The 26,346-nt window shown below is 46.5% G+C and overlaps 1 protein-coding gene across 14 annotated transcripts in view; it reads right to left on the bottom strand.

The window, feature by feature from the left end:
* Positions 1-26,346, bottom strand: part of RAB11FIP3 (RAB11 family interacting protein 3) — an 87,971-nt gene that overhangs the window by 34,394 nt on the left and 27,231 nt on the right. For 10 of the 14 annotated variants that reach the window (XM_083412426.1, XM_083412435.1, XM_083412425.1 and 7 more), the window contains 2 exons: positions 25,640-25,733; positions 10,798-10,892 (listed from right to left, as the gene is read on the bottom strand). In XM_083412426.1, the coding sequence (XP_083268552.1) occupies positions 10,798-10,892; positions 25,640-25,733 (189 nt within the window). The remainder of the gene's footprint in view (positions 1-10,797; positions 10,893-25,639; positions 25,734-26,346) is intronic. The other 4 variants (XM_083412424.1, XM_083412427.1, XM_083412430.1 and 1 more) reach the window with 1 other exon arrangement.

Below are 26,346 nucleotides of genomic sequence, written 5' to 3'. Positions count from 1 at the left end.
TAGATGCCCATTTTAATCAAGATCACCAATGGAACATTTCAAAACTGCACTGCTTTTATTGTTTCTTAGAATTCCTGAGCAACGTTGGGTACAACGCTCTAGTAAATAAAAACAAAAGCCTTCAGAGTGTATTGTTTTTCGAGCCATTAAGGACAGACCCTTTCAACAAGCAACCAAGAAATCCAGGTTACACATATCCATTTGTGTTACAACACCTTTTTTTTTTAAGGCACTTATTTCTGGCGAGCACACGTCAGAATAATCTCTGGGAGAATACCGCTTATTCCCTTCTACTCCAAAGAGAATGCAAAAGCAAGCAAATTACTCCTGAAGGTCATCTTGACTCTTGACTATTAAATTTGCACACGAGGGGAAAACAAATAAATACACACCCATATCAAGTTCAGAGGAGCTTTTTCAAAAACACTGCAAAGTTCTGTATCGAGAAAGGTTAGCAAAGGAGACACCATGTGCTTAGCAGCAAGATTTTGCAAGCTTTCATGACACTCGCTTAAATACCAAAGGCACATATGAGACAGGTAAACAGAGGATCACTCCAGAATTGTATTTCTCTCTAGATTTTCAGCATATGATCCTGAAGCCTGGAGCTGAAGTGTGAAAACTGATCACAGTCCCCTTAACACAGTAACATTAAACTATTTTTTTAAAGAACTGAAACCCTCTGCCAGGCTTGCTTAACCATAGCCCCCGTCCCCCGTTCAAAACCGACAGCTCTTGTCAATGCTCCTGGTTTTTTTAGATGTTAGTCTTATATCAACCCTTTCTTTCACAGAACTTACGGTAAAGGTTCTCTCTGTTTTTCCCTCATGACCACCCTGAGGGATAGGACAGGTTCCAGGCTTCCTCAACCTCAGCCCTCCAGATGTTCTTGGCCTACAACTCCCACGATTCCTAGCTAGCAGGACCAGTGGTCAGGGATGATGGGAATTGTAGTCTCAAAAACATCTGGAGGGCCGAGATACTAGCCCCAAGTCAGAAGGCTGAGGTAGGTTTCCCCAGTTCCAGTTCAATACTCTAATCCAGTCATCCCCAACCTGCGGCCCTCGGCCTACAACTCCTATGATCCCTAGCTAACAGGACCAGTGGTCAGGGATGATGGGAATTGTAGTCCAAAACATCTGGAGGGCTGAAGGTTGGGGATGCCTGCTCTAATCAATACATTCATCCGTTTGCAACCCCACATTCAAGGGCAGCCCCACAGAGGGAGGAACGCAGTAGCTCAGCTTTCATTTGATGAAGGCATGGGTGACTGTTTCTTGGTCCCCTCCATGGGGCAGAAAAAGGGGAACTAAGTGGCTGAGGTTGGTGGGAGTTGTAGTCCAAATATCCGGAGGGCACCAGGTGGGCAAAAGCTGGTTTAAAGTCACAGGTACACACCAGTGTTTGTGTGCATTGCACCACTGAGCGGCTTCCACTCCTCAATAGGCAAAGTAGAGAGAGTTCTAAGTTTCAGGCACTGCTTTGGAGCAACAGCAGATACTGCCTTGCTTGGTCATTTCTGTTTCCTTCCCTCCAATTAAATATTAAACCCCCAGCCAAGATGCCAGGGAGACAGGCTCACATTCCTAACCTAGATATCCATTTACCAAAAAGCAAAGCCTCAAAAAAAAACAACTGCTGCTGCTGCAGCAAGAGCAAAAAAAAAAAAAAAAGTTAAACTGTCACCTTTGGGGGGGGGGGAATCCACTTCCCCGCCTGCACCTCGCCCCCATTTTACAGCCTCAGGAAGGGCAGCTGGTTTCCAGGGCAGCTGCTGAAAGACCTTTGCAGATTCCTCGGCTAAGGAAGTTTGTTTTTTGTGTTACCAGCAGGCCTGACCTCAGCACATTCTACAGATAAATCTTTTCTGTGAACTGCCCATGCAACGTTGAACAAATACTCAATTTGAAAGGGAGGGGGGGAGAAAGAAGTGGCAAACGGAGCCTTGAAAACAAAAACACATATAAACAGTCAAAAATAAGATAAAGGCTCAGTCCAAGTCTGTGCATTTTGCATTCACGGTAATATCAAATACAGTAGTAACTCTCACATTCTCTGCAAAAACAACCTGCTAACATTATAGCAGAGGTTTTTCGCCCCTTCTGTCAGCCAGTCTTTTTTTTTTATTATTTCAACCTATGGTGAAAACATTAAAGAAAATGGTCCAGTAGCACCTGAGAGACCAACTAAGTTTGTTCTGGGTATAAGCTTTCATGTGCATGCACACTTCTTCAGCTACCTGTGCAAATTTCTTTGTGACGTTGATAAGAAAAGGAATCTGAAGAACTGTGCATGCACATGAAAGCTTATACCCAGAACAAACTTAGTTGGTCTTTAAGGTGCTACTGGACCATTTTCTTATTTTTTTATTTATTTCAACTGCATCAGACCAACACGGCTGGCTACCTACCTGAACCTTCACCACAGATTGCGAGGAAACAAACAACACCACACTGTAGTTACAAAAAGTTATATCCACAATCACTGAACGTATTTTTTATCGCATTGTGGACAAGCTTAAGAGCAGCTATCAAGGATGCCTGCCCCAGTTACACCACAGGTTCCATTCAATGCAATAGATCAGGTCCGGTATCCTGGCCTGTTATGTTTGCTCACACATCCTAAAGTACTGTAGAGCCCCATCTTAGTCTAAGAGCACCTGTTCTTCATGCAGGTTCAATCTCTGGCATCTCTAGGTGGGGCAAAGAGAGATCCATGCCTGAAACCTTAAACAGCTGCAGGTCAGTGTGTAGACCGGGGGTGGCTATCCTGCAAGCCACATACAGATGCTTAAACATGTGTTTGTAGCTCAGTGCTAGAGCAGCTGTTATAGACGCAGAAGGTCCCAGGTTCAATCCCCACCATCTCCAGGTAGGGCTGGGACTGTCCAGCACCTGAAACCTCAGGGAGCCTCTGCCAGCCAGTGTTGACAATACTGAGCTAGATGAACCAGTGGTTTGGCTCAGTATAAGGCAGCTTCCGATGTTCCCTATAAGTCTACTCTTTCCATACACTCCCCAAACTTAACAGCACGTGGAATTGGCTTCAGGGAACATCATTACCACTAGCTCTGATAAGATCTCCACCCTCCCCTAATGGAAAAGGACCCCAGAGTCTCTGGGAAGAAAAGCCAAAGGATTGGTGGTAGCAAGGGAAAGGGGGGGGGGAAGCATATATAAAAAAGCAACTTTCTTATGGATACTGGAAACATCTGCACTTAATGCTTGCAGAGTAATCAAACGAAGGAGGAGATTTCATATGCATACCTTCACCATGAGTTCCCGGGGTGGGGTACACCAATTAAAAAATTACAGTATTAAAAGCAGTGCAAACAAAACTACAGCCAAGAGAATACGGTGGGTCCTATATAGGTAGAGAGAGAGAGATCAGATGTCGTAGGTAAGAGGTACACAACGAAAACAACATAATGAAAGTGCCAGATGCGAGGAGGGGATCCCCCAGCTTAGGGGAGGCCACAGAGAATGCCCTCTCCCTGGCCGCTGCAACCTCAAACTTCTGAGGACTGTAGAGCTGTAAGGTGCAAACTACTGCTGACCAAAACTTCAATAAAGAATGGGGGGAAATTATAATTTACTTGAGAGACCACTGTAAGCGGATGAAAACACTAGCAGGCTCGCAATAACACTTGTAATGTAGAAGATTCTATGGATAAACTGGAGACACATAAAATTCGGATAATGAAATAATATGCAGTTGATAAGGTTTACACAGTAGTAGGATTCATGGAGGGGAAGGTGGAAGTCTAGAGATTCAGAACAATCTCTAAATATGGATATGTATTTTGTATTGTTATAACTCTACACCTGTAAAATCAAATAAAAATTATTTTTTAAAAAAAACACCCTTTGTTGATTGCTGAACGGAATATTTTATGCAAGCACCTTCCTGTATTTCCCAAACTCCACAGGATCCGCAGTGCATTAATTCTGCAACCATTCGAAGAAATGTTTTACATCGGTTGCTTGTGCTGACCTCCCTGCTCCCCAGCCTCCCCACAGAACCGGTTTCTCTGTTGCTCAATAGATCCAAACCCTTTTCCTTCCTGGATGAGCTCAACGATACTGGGAGAGCACAAACCACCACAGAAGTTTACCCAGAAGTTTACACCCTTCTTTTAAAACATGCACACACATACAAACTCACAGGTGGAGAACGCCACGTCTTAGCAGGCTCAGGGAAAACGCTGACTAGGTAAGGCTTCCTACTGATACCGAAGTGTTATGGGCAGACAAATGGACAGGCAAATACCCCTCCCGACACAGGCTCAACTGCCTCGAAACCCACCTGAGGGGCTGAGCTAGAGCATTCCAGAGAGGACCGGAATCTGGACCATGTTAGCACCTCAGATTGGCACCGCTTTCCTCTTAAAGCCAAGGGATAATCTTTTACCTGAAGGCAGGCAAAGTTCCTACTCTGAAAAGCAAAAGTCCAACTCTGGATACGCTTACTTAGAAACACACACACACCTCCTGGCTTTCTGCTGGGGGTGGGGAGGATGCAAGAAGCGATCAGGAAGTACAAACTGGGCTGGTTTGAACAAACTGGCCTCAGCTCTCTCAACAGAGTTCCTTTTGTTCTTAAACTCCCCAGATAACAGCCTACAGGCTAATCTCCCCCCCCCCCAGCCCACCCTCATTTCCCTGCCAGTGTTTCACTGGGAAGGCTCAATTCTTGCAACTAAATGCAGACCTCAGCCACCTTTGGACAAAGACAGCTAAGTTTTAAACTTGTGTCCATGGAAAACACCCTTTTCTAGCTCAGGAACATTTCTCTCTCCCTATACGAAAAGGGAGGGGGTGGCACCCAAACAAACAGATTGCCAAAGGATTAAAGATAAAGGTAAAGGGACCCCTGACCATTAGGTCCAGTCGTGGCCGACTCTGGGGTTGCGGCGCTCTTCTCGCTTTATTGGCCGAGGGAGCCAGCGTACAGCTTCTGGGTCATGTGGCCAGACGACTAAGCCGCTTCTGGCAAACCAGAGCAGCGCACTGAAACGCCGTTTACCTTTCCACTGGAGCGGTACCTATTTATCTACTTGCACTTTGACATGCTTTCGAACTGCTAGGTTGGCAGGAGCAGGGACCCAACAACGGGAGCTCACCCCGTCACAGGGATTCGAACCGCCAACCTTCTGATCGGCAAGTCCTAGGCTCTGTGGTTTAACCCACAGCACCACCCGCGTCCCTTGCCAAGGGATTAGGGATAGAAAAATGGAAGGATTTCTATGCCATCGGGTGTAACTGAGGGATTCACTGCTGCAGGAAGTGATGGTGATGGCCATGTACAGACTTTGGTGGCTTTAAATAATGGGAAGCCAATTTGTAGATGATACAGGTCAAGAACAGGGAACCTCAGGCTTGGGGGCTTCTCCATCTGTTCCCCACCAGGTCTCTCTCCAGCCTTACTTCACACCCTCCTTGAGTATTTTTGCCTGGTTAGACTATATAAATGAACTCTTATAATGCTTCTTGCTTGCTTGGATCATAGAATTGCAGAGTTGGAAAGGACCCCAGGGGTCATCTAGTCCAACCCCCTGCAATGCAGGAATCTCAACTCAACCATGCATGACAGATGGCCATCCAATTTCTCCTTAAAAACCTCCAAGGAAGGAGAGTCCACCACTTCTTGTGGGAGTCTGTTCCACTGTCCAACAGCTCTTACTGTCAGAAAGTTATTCCTGGTGTTTAGTCGGAACCTCCTTTCTTGTTCAGTGGTACCTCGGGTTAAGAACTTAATTTGTTCTGGAGGTCTGTTCTTAACCTGAAACTGTTCTTAACCTGAAGACCACTTTAGCTATTGGGGCCTCCTGCTGCCACGCCGCTGCTGCACAATTTCTGTTCTCAACCTGAAGCAAAGTTCTTAACCCGAGGTAATATTTCTGGGTTAGCAGAGTCTGTAACCTGAAGGGTCTGTAACCTGAAGCATCTGTAACCCGAGGTACCACTGTATCTTGAAGCCACTGGTTTGAGTCCCATCCCCCGGAGCAGGAGAAAACAAGCTTGCTCCTTCCATGTAACAGCCCTTAAGATATTTGAATATGGCTATCATATCTCTTCTCAATCTCCTCTTCTCCAGCCTAAACATACCCAGCTCCCTCAACCGTTCCTCATAAGGCTTGGTTTCTAGACCCTTTATTACCTTGCTTGCCCTTGTCTGCACACCTTCCAGCTTGCCAATATCCTCCTTAAATTGTGGTGCCCAGAATGGAGGATAGAGGGATCCGTGGGTGTGGGTGTGCAGAAACAAGCCTACTGTACAGAGGTAAAATTAGCATCCATGGCCCCACCCACTTCTGTCTCTGGCCCCACCCACCACTGTCATGTGGCCCCCCCAGGAGGTTCCTTTTAGGGAAATGCAGCCCTCTGGCTGAAAATAGCTTTGCCACTGCTCTTATAGGGCTATCTCCCGAGGCTAGACATTGTTATAAGCTGAGCCACCATATCTAGAGGCACTCTACCTCAGAGTAACAGATGCTGGGGACACAGAAGAGCTCCCAGAGGTTGGCCATTACTGCCATATGTGATGGGGTTAATCAAGGACAGCCCCACCCAGATATCTAGGGCGTAACCTTGTTTATCTAGAAGTAATTGGTGATGCTACAGTAGGTCCAAGATTTATGGGGCTGTGTGCAACTGCAGATTTCACACGTGATTCGAAAAAAGCACATGACTAATGTGCATGGTTGAGCTCTCTCTCTCTCTCGCTCTCCCTCCCCCCACAAAAAAATGTTTTCACAGAAAGTACGCTGTGCCCCAGAGGAAGCAATGTCCAAGCTTAAGGAGATAAAGGGATTCAGTCAACTTCAGCCACCTGACATTCCTCACATCACTGAGCACACAGGAACATAGTCCTTAAGTAATCATTGGCAAAAGGCAACAAAAGACAAGTTGCGATTAGAAGGCGGCTCTCCTTCAGCCCCAGAATGAGCAGAGCTTCTCTAAATCAAGACTGACAGGCAGACGAGCCAAGACTCCATATATCCAGTGCAGCGGCTGGACTAGTTCATGAGAGAGAAAATCACTATGGTAGACAGAAAGTGTCAAGAATGGTAGTGTCCACTATGGTAGCGGAAAGGGTATGGTTCTGCCCAGGCATTTGAAGAAACTAAAGAAAAATGTGATTTTTTAAATTGATAATGTGACTTATGAGTTTTGGGGCTAGACGCGCGCACACACACACACACACACACACACACACGATGAAGGACTCAGAGCATCTGATGGGAGCCAAAGATTGGCAAAAATCTCCTCCTGCATCTCAAGAAACCTTGTTTGTAACTGTCATGCCAAACTGCGTGAAGTCAAGCCAAAGTCCTGCCAAATGGGGAGACAGTATCTTCACATTAGCAGAGTTAGGACCTGCCATGCCAAAAATCAGGCAAAGTCACATTTCGGCCAGCCACCTTGATTCAAAATGGTGCCCAGCATCCCAGCATCGACAAAGACTGCCACCTCGGGAACCTGTGTGTGCTAATATTTCAAGAGGTGTCCAAACCCACAGTGGACAAACGGACAGATAGGCAAACCATTTCCCAAAAGTATAGCAGATTTCTGAAGCATATCCTCTACGGCTGGCCATGGTTTCGCTTTTATGCTGAAGAGTTCTGAATCAGATGCCCCACCGCTCGATTCATAGGCTGTTTGAATGTGTGGCAAATTCCTTTCTGAGAGCCTGCACTTGGCACTAGTGGATAGCAGGACTTTGCTGTTTCCTTCTAGAACACTTTAATCCTGTTCCACGTACTTTAACGGCTTCTTTTTTAATGGCTGACTTTCTAAGCATTTCCCTGCCCTGTAGAAGCTGGGGATTGAACATAGAACCCTCCTGCATACAAAAGCAGGTGTTCTGCCACTGTGCTATGGGTCTTCTTCATTTTAATTCAGAATCAAGATGGTCTTACTAGACCGCAGGTCTAGTAACCAGCACTATCACTGTCATTAGTATTAATTTATATACTGCTTAACAGCCAGCGAGGCTTCTAAGAACTTTCCCAAGTATAAAGTATACCTGTGCACAAGCATAAAGGGCAGGTTGCATGAAGGGTGTTCATAGTTAATAGAACAAAAGCGAGCTTTACAGGACTCGGGTGCTTTCCACTCATTATACACAAATCCTTCACTTTCAATGATCTAATACAAGCTCTCAATAATACAATATAGCCTCTTTCAGTCTCTTCCCAAGTCAGTCCAGTACAATTACGCCACTCCTCATATTTCATCCACCACTCAGTTCGTCCGATCTTGGATCAAGTTGTGTTTTTGACCACACCTCGAATGCCTGTCTTACAACTGTGTTCCACAAATAAAGGGATTTTTGTTGTTGCTGCTATTCTGTTTTTGAATGCATTTTATCACCCAATTGTATTATATTGGTCGGTCAGCAGAGGGCAGCGTTGCCAACTCAGAGAGAGAGAGAGAGAGAGAGAGAGAGAGAGAGAGAGAGAGAGAGAGACCAGGAAGAGGTTTGTTTATTTATTTTCATTTATTCTTTAATATGAGAAATGCATGCTCTCTTATGGTTTTGGCAGCTTGCTTTGGTGGTGGTGGGGAAAATAACAAATGATCTATGCCTAGCTAAAAGAACAAAATATAAAGACTCTTTTGTGGCAAATTGGCACTGTTTTGTTTGGAGATTAAATACAAAAGCATCTCCTGTAAGCATTCTGGCTGCTATGAATATTGTGGACCTAAATTTGGATACTTTTGGAAAGACTGCACCATCAGACTGATGTTTTTGATTTCTTTTTTTTTCCTTTCACTTTACACTCTCCTTGTCCCGTCAACAAAATGAGAAGGGGATTGCTCTGTACTATTAAACAGTTATTAATAAAAATATATTTTTTAAAAAAATTGAAGGGGCTGGGAGAGAATAAAAAGAAAGGGCCTCATCTCCTGTGGCAACCGCCGACTCCCAAGGAGCAATGGCCACACTAAGGCTGCATCACTGCCACTAGGCCTCACTTCAACACTGTCTTTGGGCAGAAGCAGCTTCCAGCCAAGCTCTGATCTTGTAACTGGAGAGTCTGAGGGACAGGGGAGAACCTCTGTCTGAACCTTCTCAAGTGTCATTAGGAGAAAACAAAGCCAGATGGATTTAGCTGCCAGTCACTCTGCCTGACCGTGGGATGTATTTGCAGAGGCGGCAAGATCTGAGTGGGGATGAAAGGGGGGGGGGGGGAATAGAGCCATATGACCTGCATGCAGTTTTTAAATGCCTAAGGGCATGACCTCAGGGAAATAAATTGGGCTTGAAAAAATGTGGTTGTCATGCTGCCCCGCCCCCATTTGCTGGTTACACTGTTCTTTTGAATGGAGTGGAAAGCTCACAATTTGCAGCAACCCAGTAGCTACAGGCTTCAACATCCCTGCACCCTGATCTGCCCCAGGCAAATGTCTAGCATGAAACAGAGCACTCATGTCATCAAGACAGCCATATATTTCAATACTCCTGCAAAGCTTTCTTAATGCGTAACCAAAGGAAGAGGTGGGGGAAATCCATGTTGGAGACAAGGCCTAACACTGGATAAAGTGAGGGAAATAAAGATTTGCACTTCCCCAGTCTTTCATGCTTGCAATAGGTAAAGGTAAAGGGACCCCTGACAATTAGGTCCAGTCGTGACCGACTCTGGGGTTGAGGCTCATCTCGCTTTATTGGCCGAGGGAGCCGGCGTACAGCTTCTGGGTCATGTGGCCAGCATGACTAAACCGCTTCTGGCGAACCAGAGCAGCGCATGCAAACGCCATTTACCTTCCCGCTGGAGCGGTATCTATTTATCTACTTGCACTCTGACGTGCTTTCGAACTGCTAGGTTGGCAGGAGCAGGGACCGAGCAACGGGAGCTCACCCCGTTGTGGGGTTTCGAACCACCGACCTTCTGATCGGCAAGTCCTAGGCTCTGTGGTTTAACCCACAGCGCCACCCGTGTCCCTTGCAATACATGCCTGCAATACTCACCCCTGAACCTGCAGACTAGAGGAAGGAGAAATAAACAAATGCTACACCAAGAAATCAAGGCCACCAATTCCTGCCCATTTATCAAGGAGAGCAAAATGGGCCGTGCTAACTAATTTCAAGCAGTGGGTATATAATTCTGGTCTCCACCCAGTCCTGCACACAGATGGATGCCTCTTTGCAAAAGCAAGCATTCTTAAGAAAATAAATGTGGCAGGAGTGGAGGGCGGTGGGTGTGAGAGATCCCGTAAACGGTGGCGCATGGCACTGCCACCTTGCAAGGCTGCCAAGAAAGCCCTCGCAGATTAAGAATGCCACATTTCCTCATCAGCTGGTGAATTCTTTTTTAAAGTCCTCACGACAATCCATCAGCATTTTAGGGCATTTCATTTTTGCAAAGCAATTTTCTGTAATATAATGCATTTAAAAACCAACAACAACAACGTTATTTTCACAAACATATGCACACTTTAGTATATGCATTGTTGCACAGATAACTTGGCTAGAGACCTGCATTGCAAAATTTGGAAAGGAGCAAATTCTGAAGGATAAAAGGCAAGCTTGCCTTTAAACTGAATGGCATTTCCCCCCATCCCTAGCTGAGACCCATGACCATGTGGCCTGGTTGAAGGTGGGTCGCCACAGCAGCACTCCCACTAGGTAACAAATTGACGAATTAAGCAACGGGGTCCCCAAATACATGTCTGGATTTAGGGCCAGTCTTCTGGGCCTGAAAAGGCAAGAGACAGCTGCAGTAAAGACTCAAACCCTGTACAGGCCTTAGTCACTAGGGGCAAGCAAAAGGCTTTGTGTTCAGACACTCACCTCAAATGTGACAAAGTCATCAAACTCATCAGGACAGGCGGGTGGTGGTTCATCATGGGCATAACCCATAGTGCAGAGCTGGCTGTCAGGAACTGCTGAAAGGGGGTGAGAACACACACACACAGCAAATTATTATTACAGGAGGGAAAGGCAATTTTTTTATCTAAAACAGCAAGGGTTGGAATGCTCCTCCAGTGAAGTCTCAAGCAGCAGGAGAAGCGGCAGAAGATGAACGCAAATGATATTCTGTAAGCCCAAAGCTTCCACCCTAGGAGGATGGTGTCTGCCAGGGGTGCCCACGAGAGCCAGTGTGGTGTAGTGGTTGAGAGCGATAGACTTGTAATCTGGGGAACCAGGTTCGCGTCTCCGCTCCTCCACATGCCGCTGCTGGGTGATCTTGGGCTAGTCACACTTCTTTGAAGTCTCTCAGCCCCACTCACCTCACAGAGTGTTTGTTGTGTGGGAGGAAGGGAAAGGAGAATGTTAGCCGCTTTGAGACTCCTTAAAGGGAGTGAAAGGCGGGATATCAAATCCAAACTCTTCTTCTTCTTCTTCTTCTTCTTCACTTAAATAAAATATTGGGATGTGCTAGGTAAGCCCTACCCTACATAATTGATCACATGACGTTGCACACACAAACCATTTGAATGCGAATTCCCTTCAACTCAGGGGGGCGGCCCCCTCAATTATTTTAGGGGGGACGAAGGGACCTTGGCCCCTAGGCTCCTCTGGTGCCCGCTGTGCCTCTCTCCTTGCCTTTATCTCTGCTTCCAGTGGGGAAAACCAGTTTGCATCTCTAGGTGAGGTGAGCTGCAATGTTCAATCTCTGCTGATACAGAGATGGAGCAGAATCGCCTCCTTCTGAGAGGCAGCATGCCCGCTATTATGAGATAATTGCTTGAAAATATTGTTTGCTTCTCGTTGGAGTAAAATAAACTGTATTTAATAGAAAATACGTAAAGGGTTGTATTAAACACTAGGCATACTCAGGAGTAGAAATTTGTTGGAGCCAATGCAAAAATGATATTCCAGCAAGAGATATAAACTGACTCAAATATTGAAAGAAAAAGACACGTATAGAATCTTGGCACATCTGAAGCTGAAAGGGGGCTTTTTGCTTCTTGAACAAATGTTGCTTTAACACAGCATTCCTCAACTTAGTCGTGAAAAACACCTGGAGGGCACCCCGACACCTTCAACTCTCAAGATACCAAAATCCAAGAGATATTGATTAGGAACATAACTACAGAATTTACAATGCGTGTTCCAAGAGGAGGTCAAAAAGGCCATTTAAGATTTTGGTCAGATTCCAAAAGCTGAGCTCAGGAAATCTCTTTTAAAAAAAAATTATTAGCAGATAAGTTTAAAGAAACAAACTTTAAGTCTTAAAATCTTGTGGCTATATGTTAAAAGCAACAAGTCACCGGTCAAATCTAAGATGCCCATACCCAGAAATCTAACACAGTTGGAAGTGTGGTGTGGTGATGTTTCGGGGATGCAAATTCAAATTAGACTATAGAAAATTATAATTTTATAAATAAGAAAATCGCAAAATTTCACAGTGTGGTCAAAGGAAACTGAAAATGCATTTGTTAAATATAATTAACTTTGAAAAGGTAAGAAAATAGTTATAACGGTGGATAAAAAATATTAATAATCTACTATTAGAGTGGGCATAGAGAATGTATCAGTTTGCTGCTACCACACTGACCCTGGCAGATAAAAACATAGGTAAATGGCATTTCTGTGCGCTCTGGCACTCATCATGGTGTTCCATTGTTCTAGAAGTGGTTTAGTCATGCTGGTTACACGACCTGGAAAGCTGTCAACAGTATTTTGCTTGAGAATCTTCCCATCCCCCCAACCCCATGAAAACATTTTTCTACCTATACTTGGCGCTTCCCTACCCTGGGATTATAAATTTGTTCATGCAATAGTTTTCCTCCGCAAAAACAACACAAGTGAAAAAGTTCCTTGAGGAAAAACCATTTTTACATTAGTACAAAGTTACTCTTCGCCATGTTAGAAACATAGGAAGCTGTCTTGCACCTCCTCAGACCCAATCTCACTCAGTATAGTGGTACCTCGGGTTAAGAACTTAATTCGTTCTGGAGGTCCGTTCTTAAGCTGAAACTGTTCTTAACCTGAGGTACCACTTTAGCTAATGGGGTCTCCCGCTGCCGCCGCACCGCCCAAGCACGATTTCTGTTCTCATCCTGAAGCAAAGTTCTTAACCTGAGGTACTATTTCTGGGTTAGCGGGGTCTGTAACCTGAAGCGTCTGTAACCCACTGTAATGCCTACACCAGGCTTTCTCAACCTCGGCCCTCCAGATGTTTTGAGACTACAATTCCCATCATTCCCACTGGTCCTGCTAGCTAGGGATCATGGGAGTTGTAGGCCAAAAACATCTGGAGGGCCGAGGTGGAGGAAGCCTGGCCTACACTGACCGGCAGCGGTTTCCCAGGGTTTCAGGCAAGGGGACATTCCCAGCCCTACCCTGAAGATGTCAGTGAAACTGAGTTCCCCCATGCCTGAGCTAGAGTCCTTCCGCTCTTCCTCTACTGTAACACTGTCCCCTATAATATGAAAGCGGAAAAGGCTATTCTATCAGGATCAGTCCACTACAGCTGAAGTCTAGCACATGGCAGCCTGATAAATTAGATCTCTTAAACCGGGGTCTGCGGCTGCCAAGGGCAATACCGTAATTCATGCTGAGAAACGAGCTTGGGTCCCGTCTTCAGCCAGCAGCGCAGCCTGAGCAGCAAGGAGTATATAGCTGGCTCATCGTTTCAACACACAAGCCGTGCTTCTCAAACGGCGGTTTTACGGCTGCTGATTCTGCACATTGCAGCCGGTCTGGATTGCAACAATTCCCCTTTCGAGGCTTTGTAAATTTCTGCTCTTCTGAAATCACATTCAGGAGCTGGCTATTACATCCTGGAAAACCGATCTTAAATACTTTTTATTAAAGATTTTCATCATCTACAAAAGAACATGCAATGTCTCTCCCTTTTTTTGTTCAGGTTATAAAGTCTTTGGGTTACATTCAATGCAAGTCAATATGGCACCCAGAGGGGAGGTGAGAGAGAGTAGAGGGGAGATGTCGAGTGATAAATTTGCACATTATTTTTTCATTTTCCCAAATTGGTATATGGGTGAGGTTTTTATGTCGGCGTCATTTGGGTAGGTTTTCTTTCTATACATTGGTTTATGTGGGCAGTGAGAGAAGGTTGAGGGGGGCTTGGGGCGTTGTTGTTTGCCTCTGCTTAACCACCATGAGATTCATTTGCATGTGTGGAAGGGAGGAATGGATTCTTGGGTCACGTTAGCCATACTGATCTGTATGCTGCTGGTAGATCCCTGCTATCGTTATTGTCATTTTGACCTGTGTGCGTAATAAAGGGGAGCCGAAGATCAAACCTCTCCATTCTGAGTGAAATCAGCCCTGAGTGCTCACTGGAAGGACAGATCTTGAAGCTGAGGCTCCAATACTTTGGCCACCTCATGAGAAGAGAAGACTCCCTGGAAAAGACCCTGATGTTGAGAAAGATGGAGGGCACAAGGAGAAGGGGACGACAGAGGAAAAGATGGTTGGACAGTGTTCTCGAAGCTACCAGCGTGAGTTTGACCAAACTGCGGGAGGCAGTGGAAGACAGGAGTGCCTGGCATGCTCTGGTCTACTGGGTCACGAAGAGTCGGACACGACTAAACAACAACAACATCATACCAGGGTGAAGGTGTCCCCATGTCAGTTTCTCCATTTTATTTGTCCCCATGTCAGTTTCAATCTATCGGTTAGCTTTTCCATTAAAGCTGTTTCCCTATACAATTTGGTGCCCAAAGTCCATGTTTACTCCTGACAGGTCTCTCCAGTGTCCAGCTATGATGTTTCTGGCTGCTGAGAGTAGGTGGGTTATAAGCTCTTTCTACTGTGAGTGAGCATTTCTGTCTGGGAAAATATTCAATAGGGTCAGTTCTGGGGTGGGTTCCAATACCTGCTTAGTTACTTTACATATTTCTTGTAGGACTGCTGTCCAAAAGGGTTGGATTTGGGGACAGTCCCACCACATGTGGAGGTACGTGCCTGTAGAGGTACAGCCTCTCCAGAATTTTGGTAAGGTTCCTGGATGAATTAGCACCAATTTCCTCAGTGTAAGATGCCATCTATAGATAAGTTTCAAAGTGATTTCCCTTCTTTTGGCTGAAATGGATTTAAAGGGAGGTTTGGACCACATTCTAGTCCATTAGGTAGTTTATCTCGTAACCTATGTCATGCTCCCATTGTTTTTTAATTGTGTTAAGGGGGTCTGCAGAGTTGTGGAGCAGCGTTTTGTATACTGCAGATGGAAAATGATTTTAAATAGAGCGAGTTGCAGTTCCTCAACCCCCTTTTGAAATGCGTTGAGCATTTTTAAAATGAAATAATAATTTTGTTCTTTTGGTATGGTTGTTAGGAGCAGCATATTCCCAGAGTATGCTACAGTTTGGACTATTACTCTGGTGCGAGACCCTAATTAGTAACTCTCCACTGGCATAGCCAAGAGATACGTGTCAGGATGTCTGCTCATTTAAAGGCAGAAAAAGACTTTGAGATTAGAAGGTTCTTTTACCCAATCAGGTCTCTTGCTACCACAACTCTTTCTCTCACTTGACCACATAATAAAGTTTACAACTTTACATGCTCAGGAACTGAACGAACCAAATCTACCAACCACAACACAGCTTGCAAACTATTATTTTTGTCCTGGGGTAAATTAACTGCCAAGTTCTCATTTATTGCAGCAAATCCAATAAAATAATGATGCCATGCAGTGTTGAGTTTGCTGCAGTAAAAAAACTCCCTAGACTTATTGCAGCAGATTTATATTGCATCAGATGGTACACTGGGTTAGAGAGGCAGTGTGGCTTAGTGGTTGCAGTTTGTGCAAAGCACCTGATCTCCTTCATTCCAAAAAGGTAGGTACAGAATTGGAGAACAACAATAACTTCTTCAAGGATGTTGTGAGCACTCTCACAAAGGGTTTTAAAACAAACAAACAAAACACACACGTTATGATCATCCCAAATTGGTGATGCACCTATTACAAAAAGGCACACAGTTCAGTTCAGTGCTTTGCATGGAGAAGACGTCAGGCCCAATCTCAGGTATATCCTGTTCAAAGGCTCAGGTAGCACAGGTGTGGGCTACCTATGGCTCTGCAGTTTCTTAAAGGTCCTGAAAGTTTGTAGGTGACCCCCATGTTCCCCTCACAGAGCCACAGTTCCCAGACTTCCTCAGGAACAGGGACTGATTGTTAAATCACTCTGAGAACTGTTCCTTTGCCCCACCAAAGGGCAGACATTTCCATCCAGAGGGCCATATTCCCTTCTGGGTGACCTCCTGAGGGCCACATGCCAATGACAGGTGGGGCCAGAGGCAAAAGTGGGTAGAGCAATTCATGCAAATTACACCTTTGTCCAATGGGCTGGTTTCTTCACACAGTCCTCCATCCAGAAAAGTGAGAGACATCGTCAGTATTTATGGACACATTCCACCAAGGCAAAAACACCCGGAAATAAAAAGAAGGGCCAATGCAGGGTATTGCCTGGAGAGAGGGGAGTGTGGCCTGGGGAAAGACCCAAGAAACAGACAGAGAGGCCCCTGGAGCCTGAAGTTCCTCGACCCTGCATTTATACTACAGTATAGATCAGACATTTTCAACCATTTTGACTCCAAGGCTCCCTTTTCTTGCAGAGTTGGCAGCCCCTCACCCTTTTTCAAATACCCTCCCTTGTGGAGTGTTCCCTCAGCCTCCTCTCCCCTCCCCTTGGGAGTCCTCTGAGCAGCCACAGGTGCCGCCCCTGGTACCTGAGCTGCCCCCCCCCCGCCCCAAAGAGAACTGCCCCATCACACTGCCCCCACAGGGGCAGGGGAAGGACTCCCTGGCCAGCCCCAGAGGCACCATTCACCTGGGGAACACGTAGCCAGGGCTACTGCTGCAGCAAATGGCCGTGCAAGCCTTTGGGAGGCAGAGAGGGCATCAGATGAAGGAGGGAAGGAAAGAGGGACAGAGGCCAGTGTTGCCCAAGGCACCCCTGACCATCCTTCAAGGCACCCCAGGGTGCCACGGCACACTGGTTGAAAACCACTGCTATAGATCTAAACTGATTTCAACATAATATCTTCTCCCTGTTTAACTTAGGTGATGTTGGGGATTTGGGAGCTGGGCAAGGGGGAGGAGCAGATTGCAGCTAGGGATGTCTTGCAGAAGGCACTCTCGGCAAATACTACAATTCTGGGGTAAGCCTGGGCAGTACAAATGCTTTACAGTAGTACTTCTGGTTAAGTACTTAATTCGTTCTGGAGGTCCGTTCTTAATCTGAAACTGATCTTAACCTGAAGCACCACTTTAGCTAATGGGGCCTCCTGCGGCCACTGCACTGCCGGAGCATGATTTCTGTTCTCATCCTGAAGCAAAGTTCTTAACCCGAGGTACTATCTTTGGGTTAGCGGAGTCTGTAGCCTGAAGCGTATGTAACCCGAGGTACCACTGTACTTTAAATGCACGCTACCCAGCTTTTCCCACATGAGTGTATTTTTGAAATCCAACATCTCTCCTCTGTATATTCATTATCATCTCTAGAATTAGGGTCTCAGAAAGGCTGCCAGGCCACCCCTCAAGCCCACCCACCCACCCAATCAAAGTGTTGTTCTGCAGTTGCAACAGAGAGACAGCAGGGAGCTGGCTGCCCGCCAACTTCTTGACAGGTCCAGGACCAACGGCACAGAAAGGACAAGCTCGACATGGCTTGGAGTCGTCTACCCAACTCATTATTGCATCTTTCTTGGTGCAGGTCTCCCCCCCCCCCAAGCATATGGCACATTGTATACAGTTGATGTTGCTATGGTGACCTCACCCAACGGTCCCCGCCAACACAATAGGCTACATGAAAGCTTTTGAATCCCTGTTCAAATGAGCGTTAAAAAACCCACAAACCCTCGCTGCTCATTAGCAACACAAACCCACAAAGGACTCCCCATCTGCACATTACAGGCGCACGTGCTGTCGAGCATGGTCAACGGGGACCTTGTAGCGCTGGTGCGCCCAGAAATACAATAGCTAAAAAGAGAGAGAGCATTGGTACAGCAACAGAGCACTTGGGATTTGCCATCCCGACTGCCGTGTCCCAAGCAGATCCCCAAAAGCTACATGGGCACAGCTGGCACCCCCAGATGTTTGCCTTCTTGCTGACAACCAGTCCAGGCCCTGGCTGCCCTCCTGCTCCTGAGTCTCAGCTGAGCGCAGCCCTAATGGTCAGTTTCCTCCTCTTTGGCCTCAGTTCTGCCCTTTCAGAAGGCAGTGTGAGGACAAAACTAGAACTACAGTCTTGGGTTAAGAACTTAATTCATTCTGGAGGTCCGTTCTTAACCTGAAACTGTTCTTAACCTGAGGTACCACTTTAGCTAATGAGGCCTCCCACTGTCGCCACACAATTTCTGTTCTCATCCTGAAGCAAAGTTCTTAACCCGAGGTACTATTTCTGGGTTAGCGGAGTCTGTAACCTGAAGCGTCTGTAACCCAAGGCACCACTGTAGTTGGCTCTGCTTGTTGTTGCCTCTGGCTCCCCCTACTGTTGAGCTCCTGCCTTCCACCCTACCAGTCCCAATGGGCACCACTGACTCACAGTCATCAGATCCCTCAGCTTTTAACCAGACACAAGTCTCTCATCGGCATTGCTCACTGAAATACAATGGAGCCAATATCCATTTTCCTCTAAGAGTTGCTGGAGTGAGATGGGTGCTTGCGCATGGGATATGACAACATTTGTGAAATGAGCAAGGGCAGCAAAAAGGCAATGTGCCGATCAGGACCGGAGCCATGTTTGCTTTTCCCCTGCTTCGCATAGGCCCAACCTACAACAATAGAAGCTTTCAGGAGCATTAAGTCAGCTGGGAGAGCATTATGGCCTCATGGCGCCTGGGAGACACGCCGCCGAGACCAGGGGGGCTGGAGCAGAATAGTTCCGAGAGCTGAGGCAGGAAGATAGGCTATTGTGCCAACGGACTGTGGAGACAGGACCAGACTGGGGAAGCAAAGCCCTGGGGATGTCACAGCATTGCACCAACTCTGCATCAATTGTTGCCATTTCATAAGATCCAGCAACCCGAGTTGGGAAAGGGCGAGATTCCATGGGCTCTGCTGTGACAGGCCAGCTCCATCAGGCCTCCTCCTCTGCCCTCAACGGTCACCTGGGGCCAGCCATTCCACCAGACTGCCTCTGTGGGAGAGACAGGAAGCAGGGCTCATTTCATCAGCTTTGCTGGCACCTCCACCCCCTCAGCTGTGCCAGCTGGGCATTATAGGAACAACTGTTTTGATTTTCCTCTTCCCCTCCTTGTCCCTCGTGTACTGTGTTCTTTTAGATTTTACCCTACGGGTAGGGACTGTCTCGTTTTGATTGTACGTAAACCGCTCTGGGAGTTTCTTTCGCTGAGGAGCGGGGTACAAATGCTATAAATAAATAAATGGAAAAAAATAATAATAAAATGTCACCCGGCTGCTTCTAGCTTTTTTGAAGGAAAATTAAATAAAAAGCACCCAAAGCAACATGCTCCATACAGTGGTACCTCAGGTTATAGACACTTCAGGTTACAGACGCTTCAGGTTACAGACTCCGCTAACCCAGAAATAGTACCTCGGGTTAAGAACTTTGCTTCAGGATGAGAACAGAAATTGCGTGGTGGCAGCGGGAGGCCCCATTACCTAAAGTGGTACCTCAGGTTAAGAACATTTTCAGGTTAAGAACGGACCTCCGGAACAAATTAAGTTCTTAACCCAAGGTACCACTGTACTGCCATTCTTTAGATCAGGGGTGGGAAGCCTCAGGCCTGGGGGCCAAATGCAGCCCCCACCTCTTGATCTGGCCCTCAGGACTCTCCCCAGGGCCCTCACTGGCCCTGCTTGGTCACCTGAGTTTTTGTGCCATACTAAAGCATGTCCTTGAACTGATCATGCCTTTTGCTAGTGTGGACGAAGGATAGAATGGGCTGAGGGTGTGGAAGCAGAATCTAGCCTACAGTACGGGGGGGAGAGATACATCAGCTATTCTGCTGATCAGCATGTGGCCAGTGTTAGACATTAGCCAAGCGCCAGGCACGTTTTGCTACTGGTGTGGGTCCAATTGTGACCATTTGGAGATCTCTGGATGCCTGGTTGGCGACTGACATCTCCATCTGGCTAGCTCCTCAAACTTTCTTAAGCATATAAGCAGAACAACTTATTTACTGCATTTATATCCCCCCTTTTTCTCCAAGGAGTACATGGTTCACCCTCTGCATCAGTTAAACCCCTGCAATGACCCTGTGAGGTAGGTTAAGAGACTGTGACTCGTCCAAGGTCACCCAATGAGCTTCATGACTAAGTGGGGATTTGAACTCTGATCTCACAGGTCCTAGGTCCAACACACTAACCACTACACCACACTAGCTTCCTAGAACACTTCTGCTACGGGCAGCACTATAAATTAAGTAGGTAAATAAACAGAGTGAAAGCAAAATGTCCTTTAGAGAAGAATCTGAAATATTTCGCTTGAAGCTTGAATTTGTTTTATTCTGGGTTGTTCTATTGTGGCGGATCATAACCTGGGTTTAAGGTGTCATTAGGCAATTACATTATATATCTGAGTTTCTAACACTGCATGTTAGATATTCTGATAAATTGTTATCAAGATATGCCACAGTGGATAACTGAGTCTAGCATTCTTCTAGCATTCTTCCTGTGCTGACGGCTTGGTGCTAGAACTGCCCAGTGAATACAGCAGAAGAACAGAGTGGAAAAGAAGACAGGCAGAAGCTTCGAGAAGGCCAGAGATTTTCCTGCAAATCCTTCATTTGGTTGGAGCCTCAAGGCTGTGATGTCAACGCAATGACCTCAATGCTCCACATCTGGGTAGCTTCCTGCCATCCCCATTTTGAGTCTGCAGTAGCAAAGGCAATCCGACATCACTGTTACAAACTTCCTTGCTGCTTCTCCTCTCGGGAAAAGTAGGTCAACGCATTGGATCATCTGCTCAAATGCTGCTAAGCTAGTAGAGGAAGTGGAGGCTATGAAGACTGCCAGATCACTGGTGAAAATGCGGGAGGAGTCTATCCTGCAAGCTTCTTCCTCCTTAGTCTTAGGGTTGTCTTTATGGACTTCACCAGAGACTCCCAAGTAAGTTTAGCAGTCAAGAAATAACAGGAGGAGGAGGAGGAGGAGGAGGAGGAGGAGGAGGAGGAGGAGGAGAAGAAGAAGAGGAGGAGGAGGAGGAGGAATTTGGATTTGATATCCCGCCTTTCACTCCCTTTAAGGAGTCTCAAAGCGGCTAACATTCTCCTTTCCCTTCCTCCCCCACAACAAACACTCTGTGAGGTGAGTGGGGCTGAGAGACTTCAGAGAAGTGTGACTGGCCCAAGGTCACCCAGCAGCTGCATGTGGAGGAGCAGAGACGCGAACCCGGTTCCCCAGATTACGAGACTACCGCTCTTAACCACTACACCACACTGGCTCAGTGTGGGGACACCACAAGTCCTCTTGTGGATCAGGAATTGGTTAGGTTGCAGGAAGCAAAGAGTGGGAATAAATGGACAGTTCTTTGAATGGAGAGAAGTAGAAAATAGAGTCATTGTCCCCCCTCCCAAAGGATTGGTATTGGAATCTGTGCTTTTTAACTGGCTCATAAACAGTCCAGAATTAGGAGTGAACAGTGAGGTAGTCAAGTTTGCTGATGGTACTAAATCAGTGGTTTCCCACCAGTGTGCCATGGTGCCTTGAATGGTGGTCAGGGGTGCCACAGGCAACATGGCCTCTGTCCCTCTTTCTTTCCCTCCCGCCTTTGATGCCCTCTCTGCCTCCCAAAGGCTTGCACAGCTCTTTGCTGTATCAGTAGCCCTGGCTACATGCTCCCCAGGCAAATGGTGCCTCTGGGGCTGCCCAAGGGGTGCTTCCAAGGCCTCTGTGGGGCACTGTGAGGAAGCGCCTCTCCTTGGGATTGGGGGGGCAGCTCAGAGACCAGGGGCAGCAGCAGTGGCTGCCCAGAGAGGCTGTCCTAAGGAGAGGGAAGAGGAGAGGAGGCTGAGGGAACACTCCACAAGCGAGGGTGTTTGAAAAGGGGTAAGATGAGCGTCACAACCCCATAGTCGCCTTTGACTGGACTTAACCATCCAGGGGTCCTTTACCTTTACACTAGCTTTCCACTTATTAGCATGTTCACAGAAGCAGCATTTGAGCCAAGGACAACTTTTGCTTATAGCTTAGAGTCTTAAACAATCTGGATCTGATACTATTGTAAAAACAAAACAAAATTAATTCCAGGTAGGGAGTTTCCCCCCGCCCTACCCATCCATGTGACCGAACAACTTCCAATTTCCCTTCAGCTGAGAAAAAGTGAACTGCAATGCAGATATATCACAAGGGGGTGGGAAGAAAGTTAGCATTTGTGTCAGCAGACTAAGCAAGAAAGGCTAGGTATAAAAAAAGATATTTTGTTTGTTGCCAACTGCATCGTGTACTTTCGGGTGTGACATTAGTCAGCAAAACCTGCTTGCTTCACCAGTGGAAGCTTTAAGAATTGCTGCCGGGAGGAAGCCAACAACGGCTTTCTGCAGGGTAGGCATAGGAAACACATCACGCCTCAAGGCTGCCAAATTGCCAAGAACTGGGCTTCTCCCCTGTTTCGGTTTCATGGCTATGCTCAGCTGCCGCAGTGGAAGGCGAATGCTTCTGAATACCAGTTGCTGGAAACCACAGAAGGGGATGGTGCTCTTGTGCTTGAATCCTCAGTCCTAGAGCATCTATCTGTCTTGCATGCAGAAGGCCCACATTCAATCACTGGTATCTGTACCTGTCTGATACGCTGGAGAGCCACTGCCACACAGTGTGGACAATTCTGAGCCTGATAGACCAATACAGTCATTCCTCAGGTTAAAGGTGCTTCAGGTTGAGCGTTTTCAGGTTGTGCTCCGCGGCAACCCGGAAGTAACAGAATGCGTTACTTCTGGGTTTTGCCGCTTGCGCATGTGCAGACGCTCAAAATGACATTACGCGCATGCGCAGAAGCGGCGAATCGTGACCCGCGCATGCCCGCAGACACAGGTTGAGTTTGCTTCAGGATGCGAACGGGGTTCCGGAACGGATCACGTTCGCATCCAGAGGTACCACTGTACTCTGAGAATCAGTATATGGCATATGTTCAGCACATTACTCCAGATGAGGTGCCACCGTCACCTGCTGTCCCAGTACCAACACCTTAGGAGAAACTACCACTATTCTCAAACCAAGAGGCTCTGGAATCTTTTAATGTCCCTAGTTGTCCACAGGAAGAAAGAAAGAACAGGGTTTGATGGATACTTCAAATTCAGTCACTATAAGAAAGCCCAAAAATATTCAACTCCAAAGACTTACAGTTAAGGGAGCCCTGAATTAAAGGGCTTTGTTAGCTGTTACTTCTATCTAATTAGCGCAACACCATGATACTGCAAGCAATGAATTATGGAAAGAAACCTGAAGCCATGTCTCCGAGAAAGCTGTTCTAGAGAGCACAGCACTTCCATTGTCCCCTCCCAAGCTGTATCTTTTAAACATACATTTGTAGCTTTATCCTGGGACAATTGCCCCTAAAGCGTTTGGAACTGAGCAGAGGTTGTTCCGATGTCAATTTTGGAAGATTCCGAAGTTAGTGTTTCTTCTGATGTGCCCGTGGTTCTGTAGCACAGAACAGAATTTTCAGTCCTCCCGGCCACAGATACAAAGAGGACAGAGTGGTGCTTTCCAAAACGGCAACCTCTGGACGCTCTACGCATTGCAAGGGAGCATTTAACTTTTAATACTTTACAGAAAGCCAACTCAAATATCAAGGCCATGTAAGACACTTAAGTTTGACAGAACATAAAATGCCGCTGAGAACAATACAAAATAGTCATTAAAATGGATTAATCAAAGAAGTTTAAGCATCTGCACAGGCCTCGCAGCATGAAAAGGTCTTCAAGTAATGTCTAAAAGTCAACAGCAAAGATGCTTGCTGAAAAGAGTATTCACCTTAAAAAGGATATTGTAGAGTTGGGAAAGGTTCAGAACAGGCCTACCAAAATGACCAAAGGGTTGGAGAGATTCCCTCGTGAGGGAAGGTTGCAACATTTGGGACTTTCTAGCTTGGAGGAGGAAAAAAGGAAGTAAGAGGTGACATGCTAGAAGCTTATGAAATTATACACGGCATGAATGAAGGGAGTGGACAGAGAAAAGATTTGATCCCTCATAACAGTAGAACTCATGGAAATTCAGTGAAGCTGAACGTTAGATAATTCAGGACTTCTTCATATAAGTTAATAGTTAAAACTCTGGCACTTGATCCCATGGGAGGCAGTGATGACCACCAACTCGGATGGCTTTAAAAGAGGATTTGTGCAGGATAAGGCTATGAATGGCTACTAGTCATAATGGAGGCTGTGCTCTGCGCCTTCACAATCAGAGGCAGTATACCTCTGAATCCCAGTTGCTGGAAGGGAGAGCGCCCTTGTTCTCAGGCACTGCTTGCGGGTGTACTGCACAGGGATCTGCTTGGCCACTGTGAGAACAGGATGCTGGTCTAGATGGACCACTGGCCTGATCCAGCAGGCTCCTTTTACGTTCTTAAAGCATGAGAGCAGCAACACGAAATGTCCCAACTTCTCGTTGAGGCCAGTCAGGCTTCTGAGACGCAGGGGAGCTGCTAACAGTGCTTGAGGGCTTTGTATATTAATGCAAGAGCCATGAACCTGGAACTACCTTGAGACAAAAAGTAGTCAAGTCAACACTCAGAAACAGAGTGGAAGTTGGCGCATGTGACACAGCACTGGCCAGAGTCAGTTCATCTAATCCTTTACTGTCTACTCTGACTGGCAGCAGCCCTTCAGTGACAGATACAGTCCTTTCTCAGTACTGCTGTCCAAACCCATCTTTTAACCAGAGATGATTAGCCATCCAAATTGGCGGCCACCACTGCTTCTTGTGGGAGCGGATGCCATAATTTAGTGATGCACAGTGCCTTCCCTCCCTACTCCCTGTGTTACTCCCTAGTAAGTAATAAATAATAATAATAATAATAATAATAATAATAATAATTTATTATTTGTACCCCACCCATCTGGCTAGGCTTCCCCAGCCACTTTGGGCAGCTTCCAACAAAGATGAAAAATACACTAAAATGTCACACATTAAAACTTCCCTGAACAGGGCTGCCTTCAGATGTCTTCTAAATGTCAGATAGTTGTTTATGTCTTTGACATCTGATGGGAGGGCGTTCCACTCTGCCTGGCCCTCTGCCTGGTTCCCTGTAGCTTTGCTTCTCGCAGTGAGGGAACCGCCAGAAGGCCCTTGGTGCTGGACTTCAGTGTCTGGGCTGAACGATGGGGGTGGAGACGCTCCTTCAGGTACACTGGGCTGAGGCCATTTAGGGCTTTAAAGGTCAACACCAACACTTTGAATTGTGCTCGGAAACGTACTGGCAGCCAATGAAGATCTTTCAGGACCAGTGTTATATGGTCTCAGTGGCCACTCCCAGTCACCAGTCTAGCTGCCGCACTCTGGATTAGTTATAGTTTCTGGGTCACCTTCAAAGGTAGCCCCATGTAGAGTGCATTGCAGTGTGGCCTAAATGACCACACACACCCATCTCTCATTTCTTTCAAAGGAGGACACTGACATTTCAAGGAAGAGGCATGAAAGACCCTGTGGGAGGGGAGGGGGTACATCAACAACGTCAGGAAATGCCTCAATGCTGGGAAGGTTCAGGAAGTGCTTGGAATGCCTTCCTCCCAATCTCAGGGCATAAGAATAAAAACCAACCTCCGTTCCTGATAGCTGAGATTCCTCGATAGAAGTCTTCAAAGCTGATTACTCCAAGCCCGGCGGGGTCCAAGAACTTGGTCAGGTCTTTCACCTGCAGGTGGACAAAACCCGAAAGCAAATCAATGACCCAGGTTTACACAGCTAGACTAGACCCTAAGCTTGGGCTTTAGACCAGGCATAGGCAAACTCCGGCCCTCCAGATGTTTGGGACTACAATTCCCATCATCCCTAGCTAACAGGACCAGTGGTCAGGGATGATGGGAACTGTAGTCCCAAACAACTGGAGGGCCGGAGTTTGCCTATGCCTGCTTTAGACAATACTTTCCTGGAGGGCTGTCAAGAGAGAGCGGAACAGAATCTAACAGGGTTAAGGTGCATTCCGGTCGAACTATGCATTTAAAGCAGCATCGTACCACTTTAAGCTGTAAACATCACCGAAATAATTCATGCAAGGTGTTTTGAACATTTCACCTGCTAGAAATTTTGAAACGAGGGGACTTATTTTTAGTAAGCTGTTGCAATAATCATGTCCCTTGAAAAGGCCTTTTATATTTGGTACCAGCTGTGTTTTCTGGGGACAATACGCAGCCTGACATGGTGTCCCAATTAAGAGGATTCTACATTTAGAAGCTCGACAAAACAATGCCTGTAATAGAAAATTTTTGTAACCACGTAGCAATTAGTGAGAAGTGGCGGAAATCAGG

Source organism: Podarcis tiliguerta (genome assembly GCF_965153285.1).
Source record: "Podarcis tiliguerta genome assembly, chromosome: 14".
NCBI classification, from domain to species: Eukaryota; Metazoa; Chordata; class Lepidosauria; order Squamata; family Lacertidae; genus Podarcis; species Podarcis tiliguerta.
The sequence above is the reverse complement of the archived record's forward strand: the minus strand, read 5'-3'. Positions and strand labels throughout refer to the sequence as shown.